This window comes from Sceloporus occidentalis, unplaced genomic scaffold (genome assembly GCF_023333645.1).
Source record: "Sceloporus occidentalis isolate IW3139 unplaced genomic scaffold, rSceOcc1.0.p SCAF_9, whole genome shotgun sequence".
NCBI classification, from domain to species: Eukaryota; Metazoa; Chordata; class Lepidosauria; order Squamata; family Phrynosomatidae; genus Sceloporus; species Sceloporus occidentalis.
Window position 1 is genome coordinate 34,363,179 of NW_028316989.1, and position 22,870 is coordinate 34,386,048.

Below are 22,870 nucleotides of genomic sequence, written 5' to 3' on the forward strand. Positions count from 1 at the left end.
TTTATGTTAAATATATTGATATACAATGGGGTATGTGTGGTCCTTCAGCTATTGTTAGATTACACTTTTAATCTGCCTTGTCCAACAAATCTAGTGGTAGTAGGGCTGATAGGATGTACAGTTGAACAACATCAGGAAGGATATACATTTCCCATGCTTGGTTTATAAGCATCAGTTCTGATTGTGCATATCACACAAAACAAACAAAGTACAGCATGGATGACCCCAGATTTAAAGCGAGGGAGTTAAAAGTAATCCAAATTGTAATCCTGGAATGCAGACAGGATGGTTACATTTTCTGTCCTTTTAAATTAATATGATTGGGACTATCTGTAATGGGAGCTTCTCCCTACTGACCTCAATATACAAGGGGCTAAATTCAGTTATTAATGGCAATTAGAGTGGATCCATTGAATCAGCGGCATTTACATAGTCATTGGCATTGATTTCTTGTAGATTCAATGGGACTAGTCTAGTTGGTACTGGCAGTTGGATTTAGGCCCAGAAAGTTAGAGCAATAGATCTGTTGCATATTTTTGATATTGGAGGGGTTTGTGCTTCTTACAGAATTACTTATTTTGATACAGTGTGTTTTCATTCAAATATTTTCACTTTCCTCATAACTTGTATCAGAGTCTGCCACGTCACTTTCCTTTTTAAAAAAAAGTTTCCACATCTATGGCTGAAATAGGAAATTGGTTCCTTTTAGATTTCTTTTTATAAGTTATGTGCAAATTGAAGTATCTAATGGCTTCATTTTCTTTGCTAGCTTCTTAGACAATTGGAATTGGTAATTCAATTTGGAAAAATTCATTGTATTTTAGTAGGGTCGTAAAACATGCTAGGTTTTACTGGGATTTGTTTCTCTTGCAGCAAGAGTTTTAGGTCTAGACAATGGTAGATTTATGCACAAAGTAAACTGTAATTTAGGCCCTATAATTATGAAGGGCATCTATATTTTAAAAAAAAATTGTTACAATAATACACATTTTATGGAGGTAACTTGGATAGCTCATGTTTCAGCAAACATTAATCTGGCTCTGGATCCAGAATTGTGTGAGAATATCCAGAGAGTATCTTTTACTAAAGTAGACGGGATGGAGGGATGGGTATGTGTGTACACACAAGGTTAAATTAATACAGGCTTTGAGGTGTTTGGTATTGTGGTTGGAGCTGATCACACTTGCACAGCTCCTCAGTGTGTCTCATCTATTATAAAATGCCAAAACCATTATTAATTTTCATCTTGATTGTGGCCAAATTAAAGAGCAAGAGTCCCAAAATGTATTTCATTATTCTTTTCTCTCTCTTTTTTCCCTTCACATAGGGGAACTGGTCCTTGTTGCCTTCCTCTGCTGATCAGCTGTTGACTGTATGATTTGATGTCTCTTAAGCTAGTGAAGCTGTGTTTCATGTGTAGTTCTCTTCCCTTTCCCAGTTCCTCATCCCTTTAGTTTTGATGTGCCACCAGCATTTGTGTCTGTAGAGTCTGACCACTTTTTTTAATGTGCCCTCTTTTTCTAGAGCCCAAGATCCTTGCCAGTAATGAGGTGACCATTGTTATACCTTCACCTCCCATCACACTGCAGTGCAACCTCACAACAAGTCCCAGCATCCTCTTGAACAGCTACTGGTTGAAAAATGGTGAAGAGGTTGCAGACAGTAGAAAACTTACAGATTTTGCAGAACTCAAGTAAGTTCTTAAAAAGTAGTTTTGTTACGAATTCTAAATTCTGTGAAGCTGCAACTGGAGTAGATAAACACTGTCTATATTGTAGAATTGCCTTATTCGTGTTTTTTAAAGAGCTAGAATATATACAGCTTTCCTAAATACATTGCATCTTTCATGTTCTCTGCCAATGTGACATATTTCCTTCTTCTAATCCAAAGCAAGCAGGAAAGTATGTTTGTACATTGGCAATAAGGAATTGATCAAGTCTAGGGATAGTTAGTTGTTCAGATTCTCTACTTTACAGGATGTGTTTCAAGTTTTTGAGGGATGGGGGGGAGGTAAAACTTGCAGAACTTTGTCTCTTGTTTCTACCTGAGAACCTAGAAAAGAGATGTACTACATTAGATGGTGCTCTGGAGGCCACAAGGAAGTTATTTTTGAAATTCAATTTCAAAAATATTTCAATTGTCATCAGCTCAGATTTTTGTGGTTATCATATGATCCAGGGACCTTGAAGGCCTTCAGCTGGTATCCTAGGGTTATGATAGTCCAGATGGTACTTGTTAATTAATTAAATGCATTTAAAATATATATCTCTTTACGCCTAAAGTTTCAGGAAAATGGCCTGTTCTTCATAGATTGCCCACTGCATGAAGAACCTGATGCTAAGTCTAAATATATCTGTTGGCTTATTTTGCTCTAGCTGTACTGATGGCAGACATAACAAGAAATGTGTGTTGCTTTATTTAATCAGATTAAGATGTTAATTTTTCTTGCTGAGGTACAAGGGCTTTTCATGACAGTTCAAGCTGTGGTAACCTACAATGAATCTGATGTGAAGAGGTTGCTAGGTGGACTTGCTTTTGAAAAGTTTTTCATAAACTGCAGCTATTGTGAATTTTGTTGCTGTCTGAGGACACAGAATCATAGAAAGCTTTTTTCTGCTTTGCTGAACTCCATGCCACATATTGTACCAAGATGTTGCCAGTTGACTTATCAGTTCAGCTCTTTAAGTGATTTGGGTTGCTTGTTTCTTTGCATGTTATCATTTCTTTTTCTCAGTCTGAGAAGTGCTAGAACTTGTAAGAAGGAATGGAGTTTTGTGGGAATGGACATGACTAACTGAAACGTGGTTCAGTTTTCCACATTTCAACTGTTTGTTTCAGGTTCCACTTTGAACTATTTAGAGATCTTGCAACAGTTACAATCAGGAGAAGAAGCCTTAGAATTCCATCAGTATAGAATTATTAATTCTGTTTTGCATGAACAGGGCTTTCTTGGTTGCAGGACTGTACTTCTTGGAAGCACATTGTTTGTTCATAGGGGTCAACCAATGTGATCTCTACATTGCTGGTGGGAACTATAACTCCAGATCTAGTTGGCCTCTCCCACTACCCACTGAAAGTCAAATGTGGAATTGCTTTAAGCTGTTTCTGGTTGGATACTCAAGAAGATTTCTGAAGCTTGGTGAATGAATCCAACGTTTCCCTGTCACAGCAAGTATAGCAATAGCACGTACATTTCTATACCATTTATCAGTGCGCTTAAGCACTCCCTAAGCGGTTTACAAAGTGTAAGCTAATTGCCCACAACAATCTGGGTACTCATTTTAGCGACCTCGGAAGAATGCAAGCCTGAGTCGAGCTTTAGACCTTTTACTAGTATTGAACTTGCAACCTTATGGTTTGTGAGTGATTGGCTGCAGTACAGGCATTTAACCACTACACCACCAGGGCTCTGGTTTGGATTGGATTGTCACCACGTCTTTGTCCTGTCAGCTGTTCTAATCTATGTTTCTTCCCTTTGCAGAATTTCGAAGCCCAGATTAGATGATTCAGGGGAATATTTGTGTGTGTTTGTATTCGAGAACTCCCCTTCAGCAAATGCCACTATTGAAGTGAAAGGTACTACTTTATTTTTCCTTTCCTTAGTAGCTGTGTTCTTAATCATTTTTTTATTTATATCATTCCTCTGGAATCCCTTTTTTTAGTTCTTGCCATGTCACAGTTTTCTTACTACATAAGTAGTTGTCTCCCACACTTTTAAGTAAATATTGGCTCTTGTAATTGGTTAACTTGCTAAGAGAAAACTTAATATAGGCACGGTACACATGGCGTGCGGTCCCTAAGCCTAGTGCGGCACAGCGCCATAACAATGGCGGCGCCTTGTGTACACAGGCACCACCATTGTTACGTAAGCGCCGCGTGGATCTGCACGTTGTTGTGCGGCACTTATGTAACAAGTGCACCACTGGCCCACTTGTTATGCCACCCCTGCAGCTTTAAAAGAACCTGCTTTTTTGCGGGTTCTTTTTCCTCTACAGGGAAGGCGCGTGGATTGGCAGCTGCGGCTTCCCTGCAGAGGAAAATACGCTACCGCCGCTCCGGACAGATTCTGAGGTACGTACGGGCCAAAGTTAAGTACTTTTTACCATACTGTTACACTTTCCTTAATGCCTCCAAATATGTTTGATCAAACACTTTAAACAAACTCATTACAACCATTAAAAACCAGTGTTTCCAAACTGCAACTCCCTAAGGTTTCTTAATCTCCCTAAAGATGAAAATATATTTCTCACCTTACAACCTAGCCCTGAGCTGTGCCTTGTGGATAGCTCAGGAGATGATGTGGAAATTCCTGCTGGACACTCAAGTATATCTCCTTGGCCACAGTATACAAACTGCTGCCTAATTTTCTTTCTTCAGCCTGGAAAAGAGCAGTGCAGTGCAAGTCCTGTGGTTTCTGTTCAAATGCCAGGGTCCTTTTCTCCCTCCCTCAATCCATTTTTTACTCTTTATCAGCCAGTTGGTGCTCTGCATCCATGTTGTAGCCCACTTCAGTTGGACTCTGGCTGAAAGACTCTTATGTAGTTAACTGCTCTTTATTGACCAGTTGTACTGCTTTAACTACACTTACTTCCTCAGCTTTCCCTGGGTCCTCAATTCATTCTGACCCCAAGAGTGATGCCATTAGGACTGGGATATTATTTACTTGACTTTCCGCCCCTGCAAACATAATAGATTCCACTCTGTAGTTATGGAATATGTTACACTGGCAACTAGTTTTGATGACTTTAAAAGGTGGTTGAATTAAATCTGTGCTTACTCATCAAAATAGCTCTATATTACCTCCAGTGTGAGAGACATTGGATAGCAGTTGCTTGGGAATACAACTTCAAAAGTACTATGGCACTTGTGTCCTGCTTGTGGGTTTCAGTAGGTAATGTATGCTTCTTGGAAGAATCTCCATTGGCCATTGCATGAACAAAATGCTGGGCTGGATAGACTTTTGGTCTAATCTAGCATGGATGATCTTACGTTTTCTTTGCAGCTGGGGCATCATAATTCTGAGCAAAATAAAAACACCTACATGTTTGCTTGGTGAGGTGAATGTGTATGAAAGTATATCTCCATTTCAGCTCTTTCACATAAGTTTGCCATTATTATTTCTTAGGGAGCAACAAAACCTTGTCTTGGTTAAGTGAAAATTACAATTTGAAACTTTCAATTTAAAATCTTTGTTATCCTACAGAAAAGAGGGAGAGCACAAGTTTGACCCTGCTTAAAAAAAGTATCAATCAATATGGATATGCTTATTGATACATTAAGTCAGCGCAAGGCTGCTGCTCAGTGGTGAGCTATACTGCCTAGCTAACATAATAACAGAACAGAAACATACTGTGAGGGAGCTAAAATATACATATTCCTGATACTTTGGGGATTTCAAGTACTTAGAATAGAGTACTTCAAGTATTGAAGTATTTTGGAGGATGGGGGATCATACAGTATGTTGCCTGACCCAAGACATCTATATGATGGTCCAGTTGTTGAATCACCCTTGAATGCTTTCTTACTGAGGATGAACTTCCTAATAATCTTCACGGTGTTGAGAAAAAACTCATTTTAGACAGGCAGAAACTGCTAAAACTATTAGTCTCAAAATTGATTAGTACTTTCTAAGTTACACAAATATGTAGCTACCTCCATTTCTGAATATGAAATTGTGTATATGAATTGTGTGAGCTGCATGTTTCCAGCTAAACCATGGATGGGAAACATACAACATGCTGGTCACAATATGATGCCCAAGGCCATTTTTCCCCCTGCAATCTTCCCTCTCCGTTGAAAAAGCCTTGCTATTGAATTTTAGTTGCAACTTGGGACATTGCCAATTAAAGGAAGCAATACATATTTCTTTAAAAATACAAAAACATAGCTGACATTCTGGGGATCTTGTAGCACCTTTGTGTTTATTTTAAAATACAGTAAACCCTCCATATCCACATAGTGTTTATCAATGGATTCAAGCATCCATGGCTTGAAAACTCCAAAAAAACAAAAAGCAAACCTTGATTTTGCCAATTTATATAACAGACATCAGTTTACTATCCAGTATATTTAATGATAGTTTGAACATCCCTGAACTTTGGTATCCATGGGGGGGGGGGGGGTTTCCTGGAACCAAATCCTAGTGGATATCAAAGGCTCACTATATTAGGACACTTCCTGTTCTGAAAAAAAAAGTCTCATTTTGTTGCATTTTTTCTAGGTAGGACCTAGATTGGATTGACCTCCTTTAAAGAAAGAATATGAGAAGCTGATACTCATATTTAGAAACCAGTTTACACACAAAGGGAAGCATCAGAAGACAGTGTCTCCAGTAGTACTGTCCTTGCCCCTTATCCAAAGCCTGACTTAGAACTATAATAAATCATGCATAATACATGACTCCCTTGATGTACTTTGCAATTCATTTCATACTTTGCAAAACCCAGATTTTGCTGTCTAAAAGTACACAAAGTAAATAAAATATTGGGGGTGGAGAGCTGCATACAGTATTTCAGGAATTTCACAGGGTGAAATTACACCTTGGACAGATTGCGTCTCCCTTATCCAAAATGCTTGGAACCAGAATTTTTTTTAGATTTCTGATTTATTTTAATTTTGGAATATTTGCATACAGATAATGAGATACCTTGGAGATGGGACTCAAATTTAAATATGAAACTCATTCATGTTTTGTATACAGTGGAACCTCGGGATACGAAATACCCGGGTTACGAATTTTTCGGGACCCGAAAAAATCCAATTGGAAATTATTGATCCGGGTTACGAACGTTTTTTCGGGTCCCGAAAAAACCTTTGGTGCTTTTTGCCGCGATTTTACACCAAATCGCGGCTTTTCCCCATTAGCGGCTATGGGGATTCGGCTTGCGAAAGCCGTTCGGGTTACGAAAGCGGCCGCGGAACGGATTACTTTCGTAACCCGAGGCTCCACTGTACATCCTATGAATCCCATTTGGAAGAAAAGTGGGATCCCATAAATAAATAAATCCCATAAATAAATAAATAAATATACATATATCATGAAGGTAATTTTATACACAATATTTGTAATTTTTTTTTTTTGCATGAAACAAAGTTTGTCTACACTGAACCATCAGAAAGCACTGCCCATTTGAGCAACTTCAGATTTTAGAATTCCAGATAAGGGAAACGTGACCTCTAGACTGTTGTTCACCCTTTGTCTGTCTAGATTCCTTTTTTTTAACCTGCCAAAGTAATGGTGGGGTGTATGCATGCATGTTGTATGGTTGAGAGTATAGTCCTTGGTCTACCATGTTCCCAAGGGCAAGGTATATGAGTGCTAAAAACAGACTGTAGGCTACAAGAGGTCATAAGTAATCAGAAATGGCCTGATTTCAAAAGGACCTTCTAGTTGTCCAGATTATTAGAATTCTTCTCTTCCTAATCTACAGCCAATTAATCCAGAAATCATAAGAGTACAATCAATTCAAGCATTAGCCTCATCTAAAGCATAATGATTGAGTGATGTCTTAAAGCAGAAATCTGTATCAGTGTTGGATTTAAATTTTGGAGTTGTGGCTTGTAGTATCTGGCTTGCTTGCTCATCTTTCTCAGAAGCTTAAAGGAAAGCTAAATCCAGTGTTAGAAGGAACAGCTTCTTTCTCTGCTTATCAAACCTTTGTCTCATCTCTGGCTTTGGAGCAGAAATGTGTAAAAAATCCTTAAGCTAGATCGTATTAGGGGGAAAGGTCTTGGATTGTTGCTTGATCGCAGTAGAGATTAACAATTGGCCACAGGCTTGCTAAGAGGCAGTGAATGCCTTCAAACAGCATATATCTTAAAATCTATTGGAATTAAGGGGTCCAACTACACTTAGGAAAGTATAAATACAGATTTCTATTAGTCATCCACTCCCTTTCTCCCCACTACTTGAGAAGAAAACTTTTCAAGAAGTAGAATCTGATAGTTAGTGAAGACCATTGCACTGAAGAATGGAGAGCATGCGTTGTAATATCTCTGATTGCTTGGGTTAACTTGAACAACCTCTCTTTGTAACAGAATTTATAATATATGTATAGAAGAAAGATAGATCACTTTTTCAGCCATCCTAAAAACTGGATTTTAAATATTATTTATTTATGTATGTATGTATGTATGTATGTATGGCCTGACATTATTTCTTAAGTAAGCTGGCATTAACAAAGTCAGTCTGCAGTAGCTACTGCCTCCATAGGTCTGACCTTTTTACAGCCATGTTTTAAACAACGTGGACAGATTATGAGAGAGTGGTGTGAGGCTGCAAGGCAATGAACACTATTTCTCCAAGGAATAGAATTCAGAGACATATCTAGTTTAGTCTGAAATATCAGTATGCAAAGGGATCTTGCAGACAGTTAGTCTCATAGGTGCTAGTGATGATGCTGGCCATGTTAACACGCTATATCATATAATGTCCGTTTCCATATTGTCTCTGGTCTGTTAGATCCTTTACCTGAAATAGAAACTAAACTTGGGCATCCCTCTTTGACACAGAACTTATATATTGGTCTAGTTCAGCCACTGTGCACGCATTCCAATTGGCTAAGAGACCCATTTATCCTCCTCCACTCCCCTGGCAGGCCACAGCAGCACTTCTGGAAATGATGCTTTGGGTGATCAGAAGTAGGTTTACGTCACCAAAATAACCCTCTCGTTTTAAACATGCACAAAAATTGTTGGATTTTTTTGGGGGAGGGTGATTAAACATTTTTTTCCCACAGGAAAGTTTTAAGAAAAATAAAATCTGTAACAAAGAAGGTAAATTTGACCTTAAAAGATCTGTGGCTTCTATGTCTTGTTTGCAAATCATAATGTAACTTAATACAGCAAAGTGTGTAAAGCTTAGTTGTAACTTCTAGCCTGTGACCTTAGCACTCCCCTTACTCTGTTTTTCATGTCTTCTCATTGCTGTATTTTTATGTATCTTTTTTAGTGAACATGATTTCTTGCCCCCCATGTGAATTTCCCTGGCAATTCTGTGTTCCTTTGTGTTTAGTAGCGAGCAAGTAGGCCCTTGAATAACTTCCAGTGCCTGTGGTCTGTTAGGCCTCGGATTGGACTTTGACTGGATTAACAGATCAAGGCTCAGCAGTCGCCTAGCAGGACACGTGTGACATAATTAGCTGCCTAGAAAGCGAATGAGTTTCAGAGGTGGTAACTGAAGCATACCAAGCCATCTGCTAAGTGAAGGTTCATCTCAGGCAGTTCATTGATCTCATGTAATCTCTCAAAGTATTACACTGCAGCAGGACTTGGAAGTTACACAGATGGACAAGTGAATGGCCCTGGCACTGCTTAGCTACTACTGGATGTTCAAGAGAAATGGGATTCTCTTCTTGAGTACACTGACCCTCACTTTCATCTATGTACAGCTTCTGAACAAGGTCCCTGATTTGATTCTGGGGGAGGGAGAAGGAAATAGAGCTTTCAAACAACTATTTTAAAAACAAAAGAATTAATAAGTGCCATTCCATTAAGGCATAACATACACTTGGAAAACATAGGAAGCATTATAGTAAGTCAAACTATTGTTACCAACTAGCTCGTGAACTTCACTCCAGGAATACTGGACTTCTCACCCAACCAAGGGTTTCCTCTTCCTTGGCTCAGTTATGTCCATTTTCACTTGCTGCACCGTATTCCTGCAACAGCCGCCCAGTAGATCTTCAGATTGCTTCTTCGCTAACTAGTTTTAAATCCGAGCTAAAGACATTTCTGTTTACATATGAAATACTGATATTGATTATAATATTAATATTGATAATATTGATATTGTCTTAATAATATTATGATTTAATTTGTGATTATATTATAGCTGTTTTCTATTATTGTTTTATTTGCTTAACTTACTATAACTGTTTACATTTTATATCATATCACCCTAGATTGTACGCCGGTGGCAGGATTTTATTGTTACTTGTTTCTGGAAAGGGCCATGTAAACTTATGGCCCTGTACAAAATAGTAATAAATTCACCTAGCTCAATATTGTCAACTCTTGACTGGCAGCAACAATTCGCCACAGATTCAAGCAGATTCCCCCCCCCCCCCTCTTTACTCTACCTGGAGATCATTGGTTACCTGATGTCTTTCCATCTAAGTACTACCCATATTTAGCTTCCACATCTTTGGATATCAGACTCCAGATATGACTTTTCAAATGTGACATTTCAAAAAAATAAATGACCGGAATGCTGAAAGAGACCAAAAGATTACTATCTCAATCCTCCTCTCATCTTTGCTCTTCTTTCTGTGAAGACTGGATAATTGGGCGAGTTATTCAGTTGTTTCAGAATTGTATGTTTTCTTAAGTATGAATCATAGATGTGTGATGTCATGCAGATAGTACATGGACTTGTATAGCAAAAAAAAGTAATTTGTTATCAATACTCAGTAGGTTTTACTGAAGTGACAGTTTTCTCTAAAGGAACAAAGGATGTTATGAGTAATTCTTCTAAATTAGAAATATTCAGCTTTTATATAGTCTTTTCAAGCCTAAATGTGTCCACATTTTCTCCATGATTGCTCTGCATTGATGTTTGTTGAGCAGGCTTAATACTGAGACGTAAACAGTAGATAGCATCCAAGAATAGAAGGAAGAATTATTCAGCTTCTTCTTTGAATCATTTTAAGTGGTAATCACATTTGGGCAATTCACTATGAACTAAGGTAACTGGGTAGCAGAAACATGCAAAAGTCTCGTAGCATCATTTTGCAGGAATCCTTTGCTGTATCAGAAAGCATGCGCTATGTGACTGACCTTTAAATTGTCCTTTTTAAAAATTCATTGAAGTTTATTCATCTTTTGACAAATAAATAAACTTTTTTGTAACTAAATGTTATGTGATATAGTGCTGTGACTTAAATATCTGCATGCCTCTGAAACGTCTTCAGAAGACATGGAATAAATTTTTCAGCACACCCTGTTCTTTTCTTTTGCATGTCTGTATGTTAGCTGCTCCAGATATTGTTGGGCACAAGCGAAGCGAGAACAAGAATGAAGGGCAAGAGGCAATGATGTATTGTAAATCTTCAGGCTACCCACACCCTGACTGGGTGTGGTATAAGAAGGTCAATGGGCTTTCTGTGGTGAGTATAAGATGCAACACCACTAGGTAAGCTTGAATAATGGTTGAAGTTTCTATGGAGAAGTATTTTCCAGTACTGTTTCTTCCCAGGGAAAGCAAGTCTTAAGGGCCTGAACAGACAGGCCAAAATAAAGCTGCTTTGGGTCACTTTGGAGGTATGCTGTTTAAATGATGCATGCATCCTAAGAGGCCAGAAGCTGTGCCAAAGCCACATTCCAGTCCTAAGGACTAGAGTGCAGCCTGTCTGTTCGGCCTGTGTGTTCGGGCACTATGTTCTCAAGCAGATATTTTCCTTGCCCTGCTATTTGTTCTCTTACAAAATAAAAACTAAAGTAAAAATAAAAATAGAGATTCTACGAACCACACCTGGGATTAGCATGTGCTTCTAGTACAGGTAACAGTTTACTTATCATGTGGCCTATGATAGGTCATGATGAGATTACCATGTCTCCTTCCCACATCTCTGGTGTTGAGCACAACAGAGAACATCAAGCATAGTTGATGTTAAAATAATATGTAGTTGTTCAGCAGCTTGTCTTGTGTACAGTGCTTGCTGAAATTCTTGTTTTCACCTGTGTTCCTCTGCTTCCTTCTCATCAGGGGATTGACAACAGTTCTGGTCGCTTCTTTATCACCAATAAAGAGAACTATACGGAACTGACTATTGTGAATCTCCAGATTAATGAGGATCCTGGCCTGTATGAATGCAATGCAACAAACCCGATCGGCTCTGTGGCAGAAGTTACCATCCTACGTGTTCGCAGCCACTTGGCTCCTTTGTGGCCCTTCCTGGGGATTCTGGCAGAGATAATTATTCTTGTTGTTATCATTGTGGTTTATGAGAAGAGGAAGCGGCCAGACGAGGTTCCTGACGGTAAGTGTTGTCTAAACTACTCTGTTCCCTGGAAAAGCCCGTTTCCTCCTTTGTTTCAAGAACACCTTCTTTCAAATGCTAGACCCTTGTATATCAGTAGCTCAGACATCTATGCCTCAGCAGGCTTGATGAAAGATCATTCCTCTCTTCTGTCTTAGTAATGTATGAAAAGCAATATTTCATCTTTGTAAAATGTGGCTGTAGGACACAGGATCTGCTGGCTGGTTGTGTATTTGCCTTCTCCAGAACAATGTTACATACAGCAGAGATCATACTGAAACCTATGGTCTTGACAAAGAGCCCTAGTGTTCTGGGCTGTACGGAGGGAAAAAGTTTCCTGTTAAGTAGGATGATTACTTTTTCTCTTCTGAAACACTCCTAAGAAGGAAATCGTTGTTTTAAAAGTAACCACTGGGAAGTCTGCTATTCTCAAATGCAGCCGCCTCTGTTAGCTGCGTATGTAAGAAAGTCTTTGCATTTCATGATCAAAAATATTTGCCAGACTGCTGATGGCATAAATAACAGAAGGGCTCTTTTACCTAATCTGTATACTTAGAAAGTTATTTTTACTTTCATATTAAAAGAATATTGATTTGTAAGCACCTTTGCAAATAAATACTTCTGAATAACACACTAAAAACTTAGAATAAAAACTGAATAGCTTCTTCTTTTTAGGGCAAGGCAAGTTATTCTGGGAGGATGGCAGGTTGTTGGCATTGTTCCTGGCATAATTCGAGTTGATGGGTCTTGTACACAATATTGTGATTGCCTCATAAGGACTGAGTGGTATTAAGTGTTTCAAGTTGGTTTTGAAAGATTGAGAGGGGTGTGCAAGGGCCAATCCTGCCTATAAAATGTGATAGTAAACCAGTTCAGCATTATCTGTGTATCACAAAACAAAAACAAAAGTACAATCCTGGTAGCAACCAGTACTAGAGTTAAGTTTTCATAATGGATTCCATCCTATAGTCCTGTCGTTGCATACCTGACTTGGCAAAAATATTCATTTGAGATGATCATGTCTGCTCAAAGAGAAGCTTCTTGGGTAAGTTTGTACAAAAGTGTAGTTGTTAACATTTCTTATCCAACAATGGAAGTTTTTCTTTCTCCTTCTTGTAAGATGTGTGTGGCTAGCTTGATACTGGAGGACTGACATACTCAGGTGGAGTGCATGTTTTGAGATGGGAGGAAAATATTCTAGAAATATGCAAGTATATGTTTAAATACACACATCCCCATTGTAATTCTTATTTCTGCTCTGCTTCAAGGTGCAACTAGCTATAGTATTTTTAGGCATGTGAGTGTCTGTATGTGTAGAGCTAACACTGCAGGATGGCTCTAGAACAGCTGTGGGAAGATTGCTTGCTTGTATGTATGCATACTAATGTGGGGGGAAAGTCTTTTTGCAACTTCTTTCCAATTAGCCTAAGATTCTGTGTTGAAAAAGGTTGTGCCTTCTACTGCCACTTCCTCTGCAGATGGCTACTCAGTAGGGAAGAGCTTGATGAATGTTAAGCTCTTCACCATCTCTAAGAAGACCAAAGCAGGCCTACAGCCAAATTGATTGGCTGCAGCTTTCTGTCGAGCATGGGAAGAGTTGTGCATGGCCTTACTTAGAAGATCCTGGTTACCATTTGATTGGATTATAAGCATTTGTCAATGCTGTGCTTGGCTCATTGTAATGCACTCTTGGAAAGATGCATGTTCCAGGAATTAAATGTATGGAAATTCCCTTTCTTTTCTTTTTCTTTTTCTTTTCTTTTCTTTTCTTTTTTTTGGTTCTGAGTTGTTTAAGAACCCAGGAATGCAAGTAAGTGTGGTTGTTCCTGATACCATCCTGGTATTTTTGGCGAGGTGACTCACAACTGAGACTTTACTGCAAGTTAGCAGTATTGTTTTAACCATGAAGATTCATGCTTCTTTCTAAGCTTCATAGAAGTTGTGAAACATCAAGGTTGCATGTTGTGAAAACACTCCAGTTTCATCCAAAATGCTCTCTTGAAAGGGAGATGGTTTCATGTTGTACGCCTGTCAGAAATTGATAGGAACTTATATAATTATCCCTAGCCCTATATATGTAAGAGCGATCTAATGAAGTGGGTACAATTGCCTGATTGATAACATGAGCTGGCCAACATGCTCTTGAATAGCAGTTGTGTGCCGTGGTTAATTCAATGCTCTGTTAGAGTGAGCCACTAGCATCTTCATCCATCCCAATTGCTGTTGAAGCTGGTTTCATGTGAAGATGTTAATGGTTAATTGCCGTGAGGCAATTAAATTGGATTAACTACAAGTATGCAATTTTAATTGGCTATGGATCACAGCCTAATCGAGCCCCTTCCTGTCTAACCTTTTTCTGATTCCATCCATTGTAACATGATGCTGTAACTAGTGTGTCATACTGTCTCTTCCTCAGGTGATGCCCATGTATTTTCACTTTTAGGGTTGATTCTGTCATAACTTTATACTATATGAAGGCATGTCACATCTGAAAAAAGCTATGAAAGGCAATATCCTTGTGTTCTCTTCTCCCTGAATGTTCAGTGAGAAGCAGAGAGTGTGAGATCATTTTCTGATAAATGTACTAAAGCAAAAATAAAAATACACTGACATGACTTCTTATGTCATATATTCTTACATATGAATACAGGCTTGTGCATAGCAATGTGCAATAAGATTTATCCTTAGGGTTTTTTCCTTGTGCATTTCTGGCAATGAGCGTTTCCACAACCTTACCTCTCAAGATGTCATAAGATACTATTAATTGCGTTTCACCTTCAGGATTTCACTCTGAGAATCAAAATCACTTCAAAAGTGGAATCTAGGGAGGTCTTAAGATATTGCTTTAGAAATATAAACAGACACTAATATATATTGTCTTAACATTAGCTATAGAGATTGCATTCCAAAGCAATGGGTTAAGAATATGTATTTTCTTTTCTACCATTTCATTACCTGATGTTGTCCTGTCATATCCCTAACAATATGGCCACTTTGGTTGAAGAATTGAATCATGGGGCCCTCCAGTGATTATTCAGTCTTTGTTATTTATCCACATTAAATTAATTTTCATGGTTACTTAAGTAAATTGCACTGATATCTATGTCTTGGTTGTCCAGTTACTAACTCAGAAAAGGGCATTTTCTCAGAGACTGTTCCCATGAGCGTTTTGAGAGGAGGAAAACATTTTAATAGGTCAAGCCCTGTTCATTGAGGACCAAAGTGAGCTGTTTACAGAAAGATGAGAGAGAACCATATGCACTTGACTCTCCTCTTCTGTAGTTGGGGTCCCTTTCACACTGCACAGTTATAAGAGTTCAAAAATCAGAATTGGAATACTGGAAACTTTCAAAAAGGCAGCTCCTCACAACATTGAAGACTTTCAGTGAACTGGACATATGCCACATGTAGGACACTATTGCCACATTCCACCTCTTACTGTAAAGAATGGGCTTGTGAATCAGGCCAACATCAGCAGAAATCTTTCCTTCTCTAATAATAGGCAAGGCAAGTTACTAGTTCTGTCCAAATACAGTGAGGTGTCCTATTTCATGTGTTTTCAGCACAGTTGGTGTTCCCAATTGCAGATGTCTAAGCATTCTTTGTCTTGGCACTTTGATGCCTCCAAGTTATGCATGAACCTTATGTGTGTTTGCTCTGCTAACAGAGAAGAGTACCTAGTATTAAAACTGCATTGGTGTTCGACTTAAATTAATGGCAACCGATCAGCACACATGTAGCTGGGGAAATAATATCCATACACCCTGATAGTGTGTTACAGACTGTGAGAATGGTAACCTGGTCTAAATGAATGAAGTATGTGGACAGCCACTATTTTTTTAAAGTCTTCTCTTGAAGTAAATGGACATTGTGCTTGTTTTAAGTACAGCTCTCCATGGTGACATCACATCATGGTAGTGATCGCATCATTCTATTATTTACCACCGTCCTATTATTTCAGCAAGCACTGTAACTGAAGCCTGACAAGGCTGCAGCTTGCTGCTGTGCCTTGAAGTTTGCTTCTAAATGCAGTGATCCTTTTTTACTTGGACACTTTCTGATTTTAGGTATCCCCATTGAGTGGAAACAGCTACACACATGCTTGAATCCTCATGATAAATTAACCAGGTGCCTCTCATATATAATATGGCCAATTTCCAGTACAGAGGGAGTGAGGAACCTTTGAGCCTCCAGGTATTTGGGACTACACTTCCAGGAATCCTTTTGACCATGACATTTATACCTTTTGAGGGTTGAAGTCCAAAATATCTAGAGGACCAGCAGTACTCCACCTTTGCTTATGACACCACAAATCATATTTCTTATTGGTGCCATTAAAAGGTATCGAACTGGAGACAAATGATTTGGTGTCTTTTTTCAAGTGATAACAACGTAGTTGCAGTGAGCCACAATGATTGTTCGATAAGGGGCACCATTTTACAATGCAACTGTATATAATGGGGCTTCTGCATCCATAGATTTTGGAATCCAGGGGGGTCCTGGAATTAAATTGCAGTGTATATCAAGGACCCACTGTATCTTAATTTAAGCAATGGTAACATCCCATTTTATCATTTTTTCTTAAGTTGTGGATTTAATATGGAGCTGTAAAAATCATATATGCATTTTGTGCCAGTTCTGCAACAGTTTTGCTTTACTGATGTACTTTTGTTCTAATATTATTTTCTTTGTATAAAGTTACAAAGAAAAAACCTAGGTGGCTTTCTCTCCTCCTGCTTTTTTCTCTCCATCACTTCTATACACATCTAATCTGTCTAGCAAAAGATAGAAACACTTTGCAACCAGAATGAAAAGTAGTTTGTTGCCTGCAGCTAACAGATACTGGTACACAGCACAGAAAGCATAGCTTCCTAAGCAGCCTAGTCTGTCAGTCTTAAGTGTTAGGTTTGATAGATGTGGTTTCAAATCCTGTTGGACTGACTGAGGCCAAATATTGCTGTCACCAGAAATTGGTCCCTCCATTCGTTTTCACATAGGTTACATTAGTTGGCACTCGGTCATCTTCATCAAAATATCATTTATTTCTCCTAGACACTTCATTCTTATGTAGCTTGGCTAAAATATATGCTGGCAAGAAAGATTTCTTTTCACAGCTTTTACTTCCAGCTGTGAAATCCTGTGGGTCACAGACCGAAAAGAGTGCTAATTTTCAAATAGCATCTCTTGCAAGTTCACAGCCTTACTCTTTTATTTCCATTCTCTGCTGAAGGGCAAGGCTCTTTGAATCAAACAGAGAAATGGGTTGAAAGATTTTCTGCAATTTGGGATAGAGTGCAGAACTGAATGCTAATCTGGAACAGACTTTGCTGCCTTTTCTGAAAATGAATTCAGACTAGTTCTGTACTACAGTATCTACTCTTCCACTGACATATTTAGATTAGGACTATTGCTTATGAAATATAATGGTGGTTGTTGATAAAATGGATCTTCCATGGCTTTTCACATTACAAAAATCTGACATGGAAGCTTTACATTCCTGTAATCATTGTGTATAGCAATGAGCACATATGTTGTATGTTTTTTAAAAAAAAATGTGAAAGGCTCTTGTGAAGGAATTAAAAAGTTACACATGTGTGCCTTGTAGCATACTGTAGTCATGGCCACATGTGTATCAGTCACTTTGCATTCCATAATTTTGTGATGTGGGATATAATAGTAGCTTCAAAGACAAAAGTGCACCTCGATTACCAGAAATATTTCAGGCCACTGAAATGTTAATTTAAAAAAAAAAAGACTCATCAGAATATCCATGTCAGTTCTTACAAACAAGCTTGTAAAATGCGGGCTTGACAAGGTAACTGTTACATGGATTTGTAATTGGTTGTCCAGCCGAACCCAAAAAGTGTTCAACAATGAGAGACGTGACCAGTGGGGTCCCACAGGGCTCTGTCCTGGGCCCAGTGCTATTTAACATCTTTATCAATGACTTGGATGACAGAATTGAGGGCATACTTATCAAATTTGCAGATGACACCAAATTAGGAGGATTAGCTAATAGCCTAGAGGACAGGATCAAAATTCAAAATGACCTGAATAGACAAGAAAGTTGGGCTAAAGCTAATAAAATGAAATTCAATATGGAGAATTGTAAGATACTGCACTTATGGCGGAAAAATGAAATGCATAAATATAGGTTGGGGGAGACCTGGCTGAACAAAACTACATGTGAAAGGGATTTAGGAATCCAAGTAGACCACAAGTTGAACATGAGTCAACACTGTGATGCGGCAGCTAAAAAGGCCAATGCAGTTTTAAGCTACATCTATAATAGTGTCTAGATCAAGGGAAGTAATAGTGCCACTCTATTCTGCTTTGGTCAGACCCCACCTGGAATATTGTGTCCAGTTCTGGGCATCACAATTCAAAAAGGACATTGAGAAACTAGAACATATCCAAAGGAGGGTGACTAAAATAGTGAAGGGCCTGGAAACCATGCCCTATGAGGAACGGCTTAGGGAGCTGGAGATGTTTAGCTTGGAGAAGAGAATGTTAAGAGGTGATATGACAGCCCTGTTTAAATATTAGAAGGGATGTCATATTGAGGAGGGAGCTAGCTTTTTTTCTGCTGCTCCAGAGACTAGGACCTGGAACAATGGATGCAAGCTAGAGAAAAAGAGATTCAATCTCAACATTAGGAGGAACTTCCTGACAGTAAGAGCTGTTTGACTTTGGAACACACTCCCTTGGAGTGTAGTGGAGTCTCCTTCCTTAGAGGTCTTTAAACAGGTGGCCATCTGTCAGGGATGCTTTGATTGTGATTTCCTGTATGGCAGAATGGGGTTGGACTGGATGGCCCTTGTGGTCTCTTCCAACTCTATGATTCTATGCTATAGTTTCTAGGAGACTTTATTGCATCTGCCACTCTTCTTTGTCTTCCCTCCCTTACAAGCATTTACCTATAACACAGAATTTGATTTTGTGCAGAATAACATAAATATTCATTTAATTTGAACTGAAGACAAAGCAATAGGCTTTCATAGTTTTCTTGGCAGCCCGTGGGGGGAATAATGTGAAAGTCCTAAAAAGCCTTCATAATGTAACTCCATGAATCCATGTGTCTATGAAATTGAGATGGTAGGCTAGATCATACCAGTAAAATCAAGAAACCTCCTCCTTTTGCCATTTGAGTTCCCATTCTCACCCCTATCTTCCCATTAGGAAAGATTAATGCCAAGAGCTGGATATGCCAGTAAGGAAAGAGCAGTTCTTTTTCTGTTCCTTTCTCTTGCTTCTGGCTTCTCTTTCCCCTGATCCAAGTTTGGGAGGCAAGGGACAGGCCTATGTAAGTAAGCAGGATGAGTTACTGTTGGGTTCTGAAGCTCATGTGCTTGTAAAATTTGGCACAAGTTCCTCTTGAAGATCATTTGAAGCATCATCTCAGAAGTCACTACATCTTTGCTCTGGATGATTTTAAAGGGACCTTTTTTTAAAAAAATGCACAAGTGCCTCTCAAACTTGATCAAAAAGTGCTGTATTTTGTGTCTGTGTACTTTGCACCATTTTGCAAAAAGTATAGAATGAGAAATCAAGATTGCCTGTTCCATTGCTAAAGGTACACAATATAAACTTTAATTTTGGAAACTTAAAAACTCCTGAGCATAATAAATACCTTTCAAATGCTTATAATATCTTGAACTTGCAGTTGTTTTGTGTAGTATACATATCTAACTTGATAAAGTCAGTGGAACTCCTCCAGGATAGATGTGCCTATGTTGATTCAGAAATAAAATCTTGGGACGTCAGTATAAAAATGGACAAGACCTGTTAAATCTGGACTCTTCCACCCATCAGAATGGAATTCAGAGGAATGTCTTGTCTTGTGTGGCCACCAGCTCAGATATTAGCAAATAAGATTATTACTAGATCATGCTGTTTTCAGTTGTATTGTTATTTGTCAGTTACTATGACTTCTTTTTTTCCCCCCTTCAATTGCATCATTCCTTTAAAAAATGGTGGTAAGTGAGAGATCTGCATGTTTTGGAGTTTGTTTAACCTCTGCTTCAGTCTATACAATGCACAGTTCATAATGTTAACACTTTCCTTAGTTTTTCTCATTCACATTCACAACTAATTTGGGTTTAAGTTTGCTGTTGAATCTTCATTTTCTAATTTGTACCATTTCTCTGTAGTTCTGTCCCTCCCTTTTATCGGTCAACTTTTCTAGGTTCTGGATTCTTTTGTCTGTCACGTATTGTACCGTGCTGGGACTGATTTTGCAATGGCTAAGCGGCTGGCCCACAAGCTAGTGACATTCTAAGGCTTTCTATAGTAGCCAGATTTTTTTCTGGATACAGAAAAGAGGTGATGGCAGTCCTGCCAGTCTGGGATATTGTTGTATGCAGACAGTACAGGCCAAGCTTTTGGCACCTAACTAATCAGCGCTAGAGTGCTTCTCTGGCTGCCGTTTGTCGAATGCAAAACTGTTTGTAAAACATACATTCAGTAAAACCATCATTTATCAGCTCAGTCTTATACCACTTGATATGGTTTGAGGATCAGCGTGTGGAAGAGCTTGCGTGGTATAAGGCAGAGCTTGCAAAGTGATGATGAGAAAGACAAGGGCCTGCATCTTTTCAGAACTGGTTAGCAAAACACTCCCAAAGTGTCCTTTTTGTTGTAGACTGCTGTGTCTGAAGCAAGGCTTTATGTAGAATGATTGCTTTAATATGGCACTACTAACCCTGCTAATCTCTAGAAAAAGACAAAAAAACTAAGAACTCTCACCAATGTCTCTCAGGCTCCCAAATGTACAGTTTATATAATGTAGGGTCTCTAGCATAGGCTGCCTCTGAGGTCTTTTGGGAATTGAAAGATGTTCGTTTGAGGGGAGACTTAGTTTTGTTGTAATGTGCTTTATGTTTCAATACCTGATGTGTCTCTGTATATCTCCACTGTATATACAGCACATTGATGTCTGGTCGTCTTTACTAGTCCTAGTTCTCTCTGTACCTTGTTCTGATAGTTTGCTGTTAGTAACAGACTTTTGTGGACACTGGTGTGTCGCTAGTGTGTTATTTTGGCTGTAAAGCTGTTGGTTTGTGGTTAGCTTTTTTTTATTTTGAATGTTTTACTTTTTTATTTTTGTTCTGGTAACTGTGCTGGGGTGGCTTTGCCTATCCGTTGCCTCGAAGGTACAGGTGGAGTAATGTTCAGCTTCAGTCAACATTACTCCTAGTGTGTGCTCATGCGGTTGCCTTACACTGTTTTAAGACTGTAGTTTCCATAACTGCTTTGTGTGCCCTAAGACCCCCTTGTGGAATCCTGCTGAGTTCAACAAAACAAAACGAAATGAAAATTAAGCTTGGAAAAATGATATGACGAAATGCCGAAAAAAAATGTTGACAACTGTACAAGTTCTACAGCATGAGTTTGTGGATTGGGTTTTTCATTGCTTAAAAGGTGCCTTTTCTTTTTCACTCTTGCATAATGTACTGCAGCCTTTTAAAGAATAAATGAAATGTCCATAAAGATGCCTGTGTGAAAAGCCACATGTTGATTAGGTTTTTTTTTCTTCCATTTTCTAAAAACAAAAAATGGGGGACAACTTTCTGGCTCTCCCACTGACAAGCTGAAGTTTCTGTGAACTGTAACACAAGTATAACCTTCAAGCTATTTTATCAGAATTTCTTTTCTTACCTACATATGTAATCATTAAAGCTTGCTGCTATGTTAGGACTGCCTCTTATTTAATGTCAATCAAAACTGCATCTTCCACTTTCTGAAACATAGCTTTATTAAGACATCAAGCCAAAGTGTGTGAAAGATGGTTCAGGAGAGAGATGTATATATACACTTGAAATCCTATACAAATGTTTTGCCCGTTGAGAGAGAAGGGAAAAAACCTATAAATTTTAGAAACTTAACAGCAGGATTTTACAACTGAAATGTTGGTTTGTCTTCTCATCTACTTTGTAAGATTGAACCACTGGAACTTGGGGACAAGATGAGTATAACCACATTGCAACAATCTGTCCACTACAGTTGCAGTTTTTCATGATTAGCATTCAAAGTGTTAACGGAAACCATTTTGAACAACATACCTTGTCATCTAAACTCAAATCCAGCAAAAAAATAACATCACGAACCTTTGCAATACCGAATGGAATGGCTTTATATAAATGCCATGTGTAGATGATAACTGTGTTCTGTCCAGTGAGAATTTACAACAGAAAATAACTAGATATTTCTGTCTTTCTCTCTCCTCCTCCCTTGGATCACAATGAATTCCTGCTGCAGATGATGAACCAGCTGGACCAATGTAAGTACTTCTTAACTAGTGCATCTTTTATCTGTTTCCTAGTTCAGTGGTTCTCTAATTTTCCTATCTTTTGGAGAGCTTGTCCCATAATAATTCGTCTTGCCATGGAGCTTGTGTACATCACAGAGAATTCTGGGACATGGCACACTCAGAACATAGTTTGAGAAGCATCATGGTACCGAATCAAGTGGCCAGCATTTTGCCTGGCATATATTCTTTTCAATCTTGGAAGAGTTCTACTGTGGTATTACTTGCTTCCAAAACAAGTTCAAAGTAGCATAGTTTAACTTTTTAAACTCCATGCAGCATGGGGGGGAAACTTGCATTATGTGAGCTATGGCTTATTTTCTGGCTGCAGTGAGAATCCTAATGTACTGCAGGGTATTTCTCTTTAAAAAGTGTCTGTGTGTGCAGAATCACATACATTCTGCCCAACATGGAGAACCAGAAAACAAAAGATGGAATAAAGGTGAAGCTAAACCACATAAAATCAGAGGAGATTAAATAGAATGTAATGTGTATTATGGGGTATTTCCTGATTCCAGTGAACTCGTGCCATCAATAGGCACACTAGCAGACAGGCAAGTATACCAGTTCTGCTTCATTTCACTTC

General features: G+C 38.6%; 1 protein-coding gene across 1 annotated transcript in view; it reads left to right on the top strand.

The window, feature by feature from the left end:
• Nucleotides 1-22,870, top strand: part of NPTN (neuroplastin) — a 49,971-nt gene that overhangs the window by 23,300 nt on the left and 3,801 nt on the right. Inside the window, exons 3-7 of the mRNA XM_089538682.1 lie at nucleotides 1,525-1,693; nucleotides 3,482-3,576; nucleotides 10,972-11,105; nucleotides 11,705-11,978; nucleotides 22,236-22,257. Of these exons, the coding sequence (XP_089394808.1) occupies nucleotides 1,525-1,693; nucleotides 3,482-3,576; nucleotides 10,972-11,105; nucleotides 11,705-11,978; nucleotides 22,236-22,257 (694 nt within the window). The remainder of the gene's footprint in view (nucleotides 1-1,524; nucleotides 1,694-3,481; nucleotides 3,577-10,971; nucleotides 11,106-11,704; nucleotides 11,979-22,235; nucleotides 22,258-22,870) is intronic.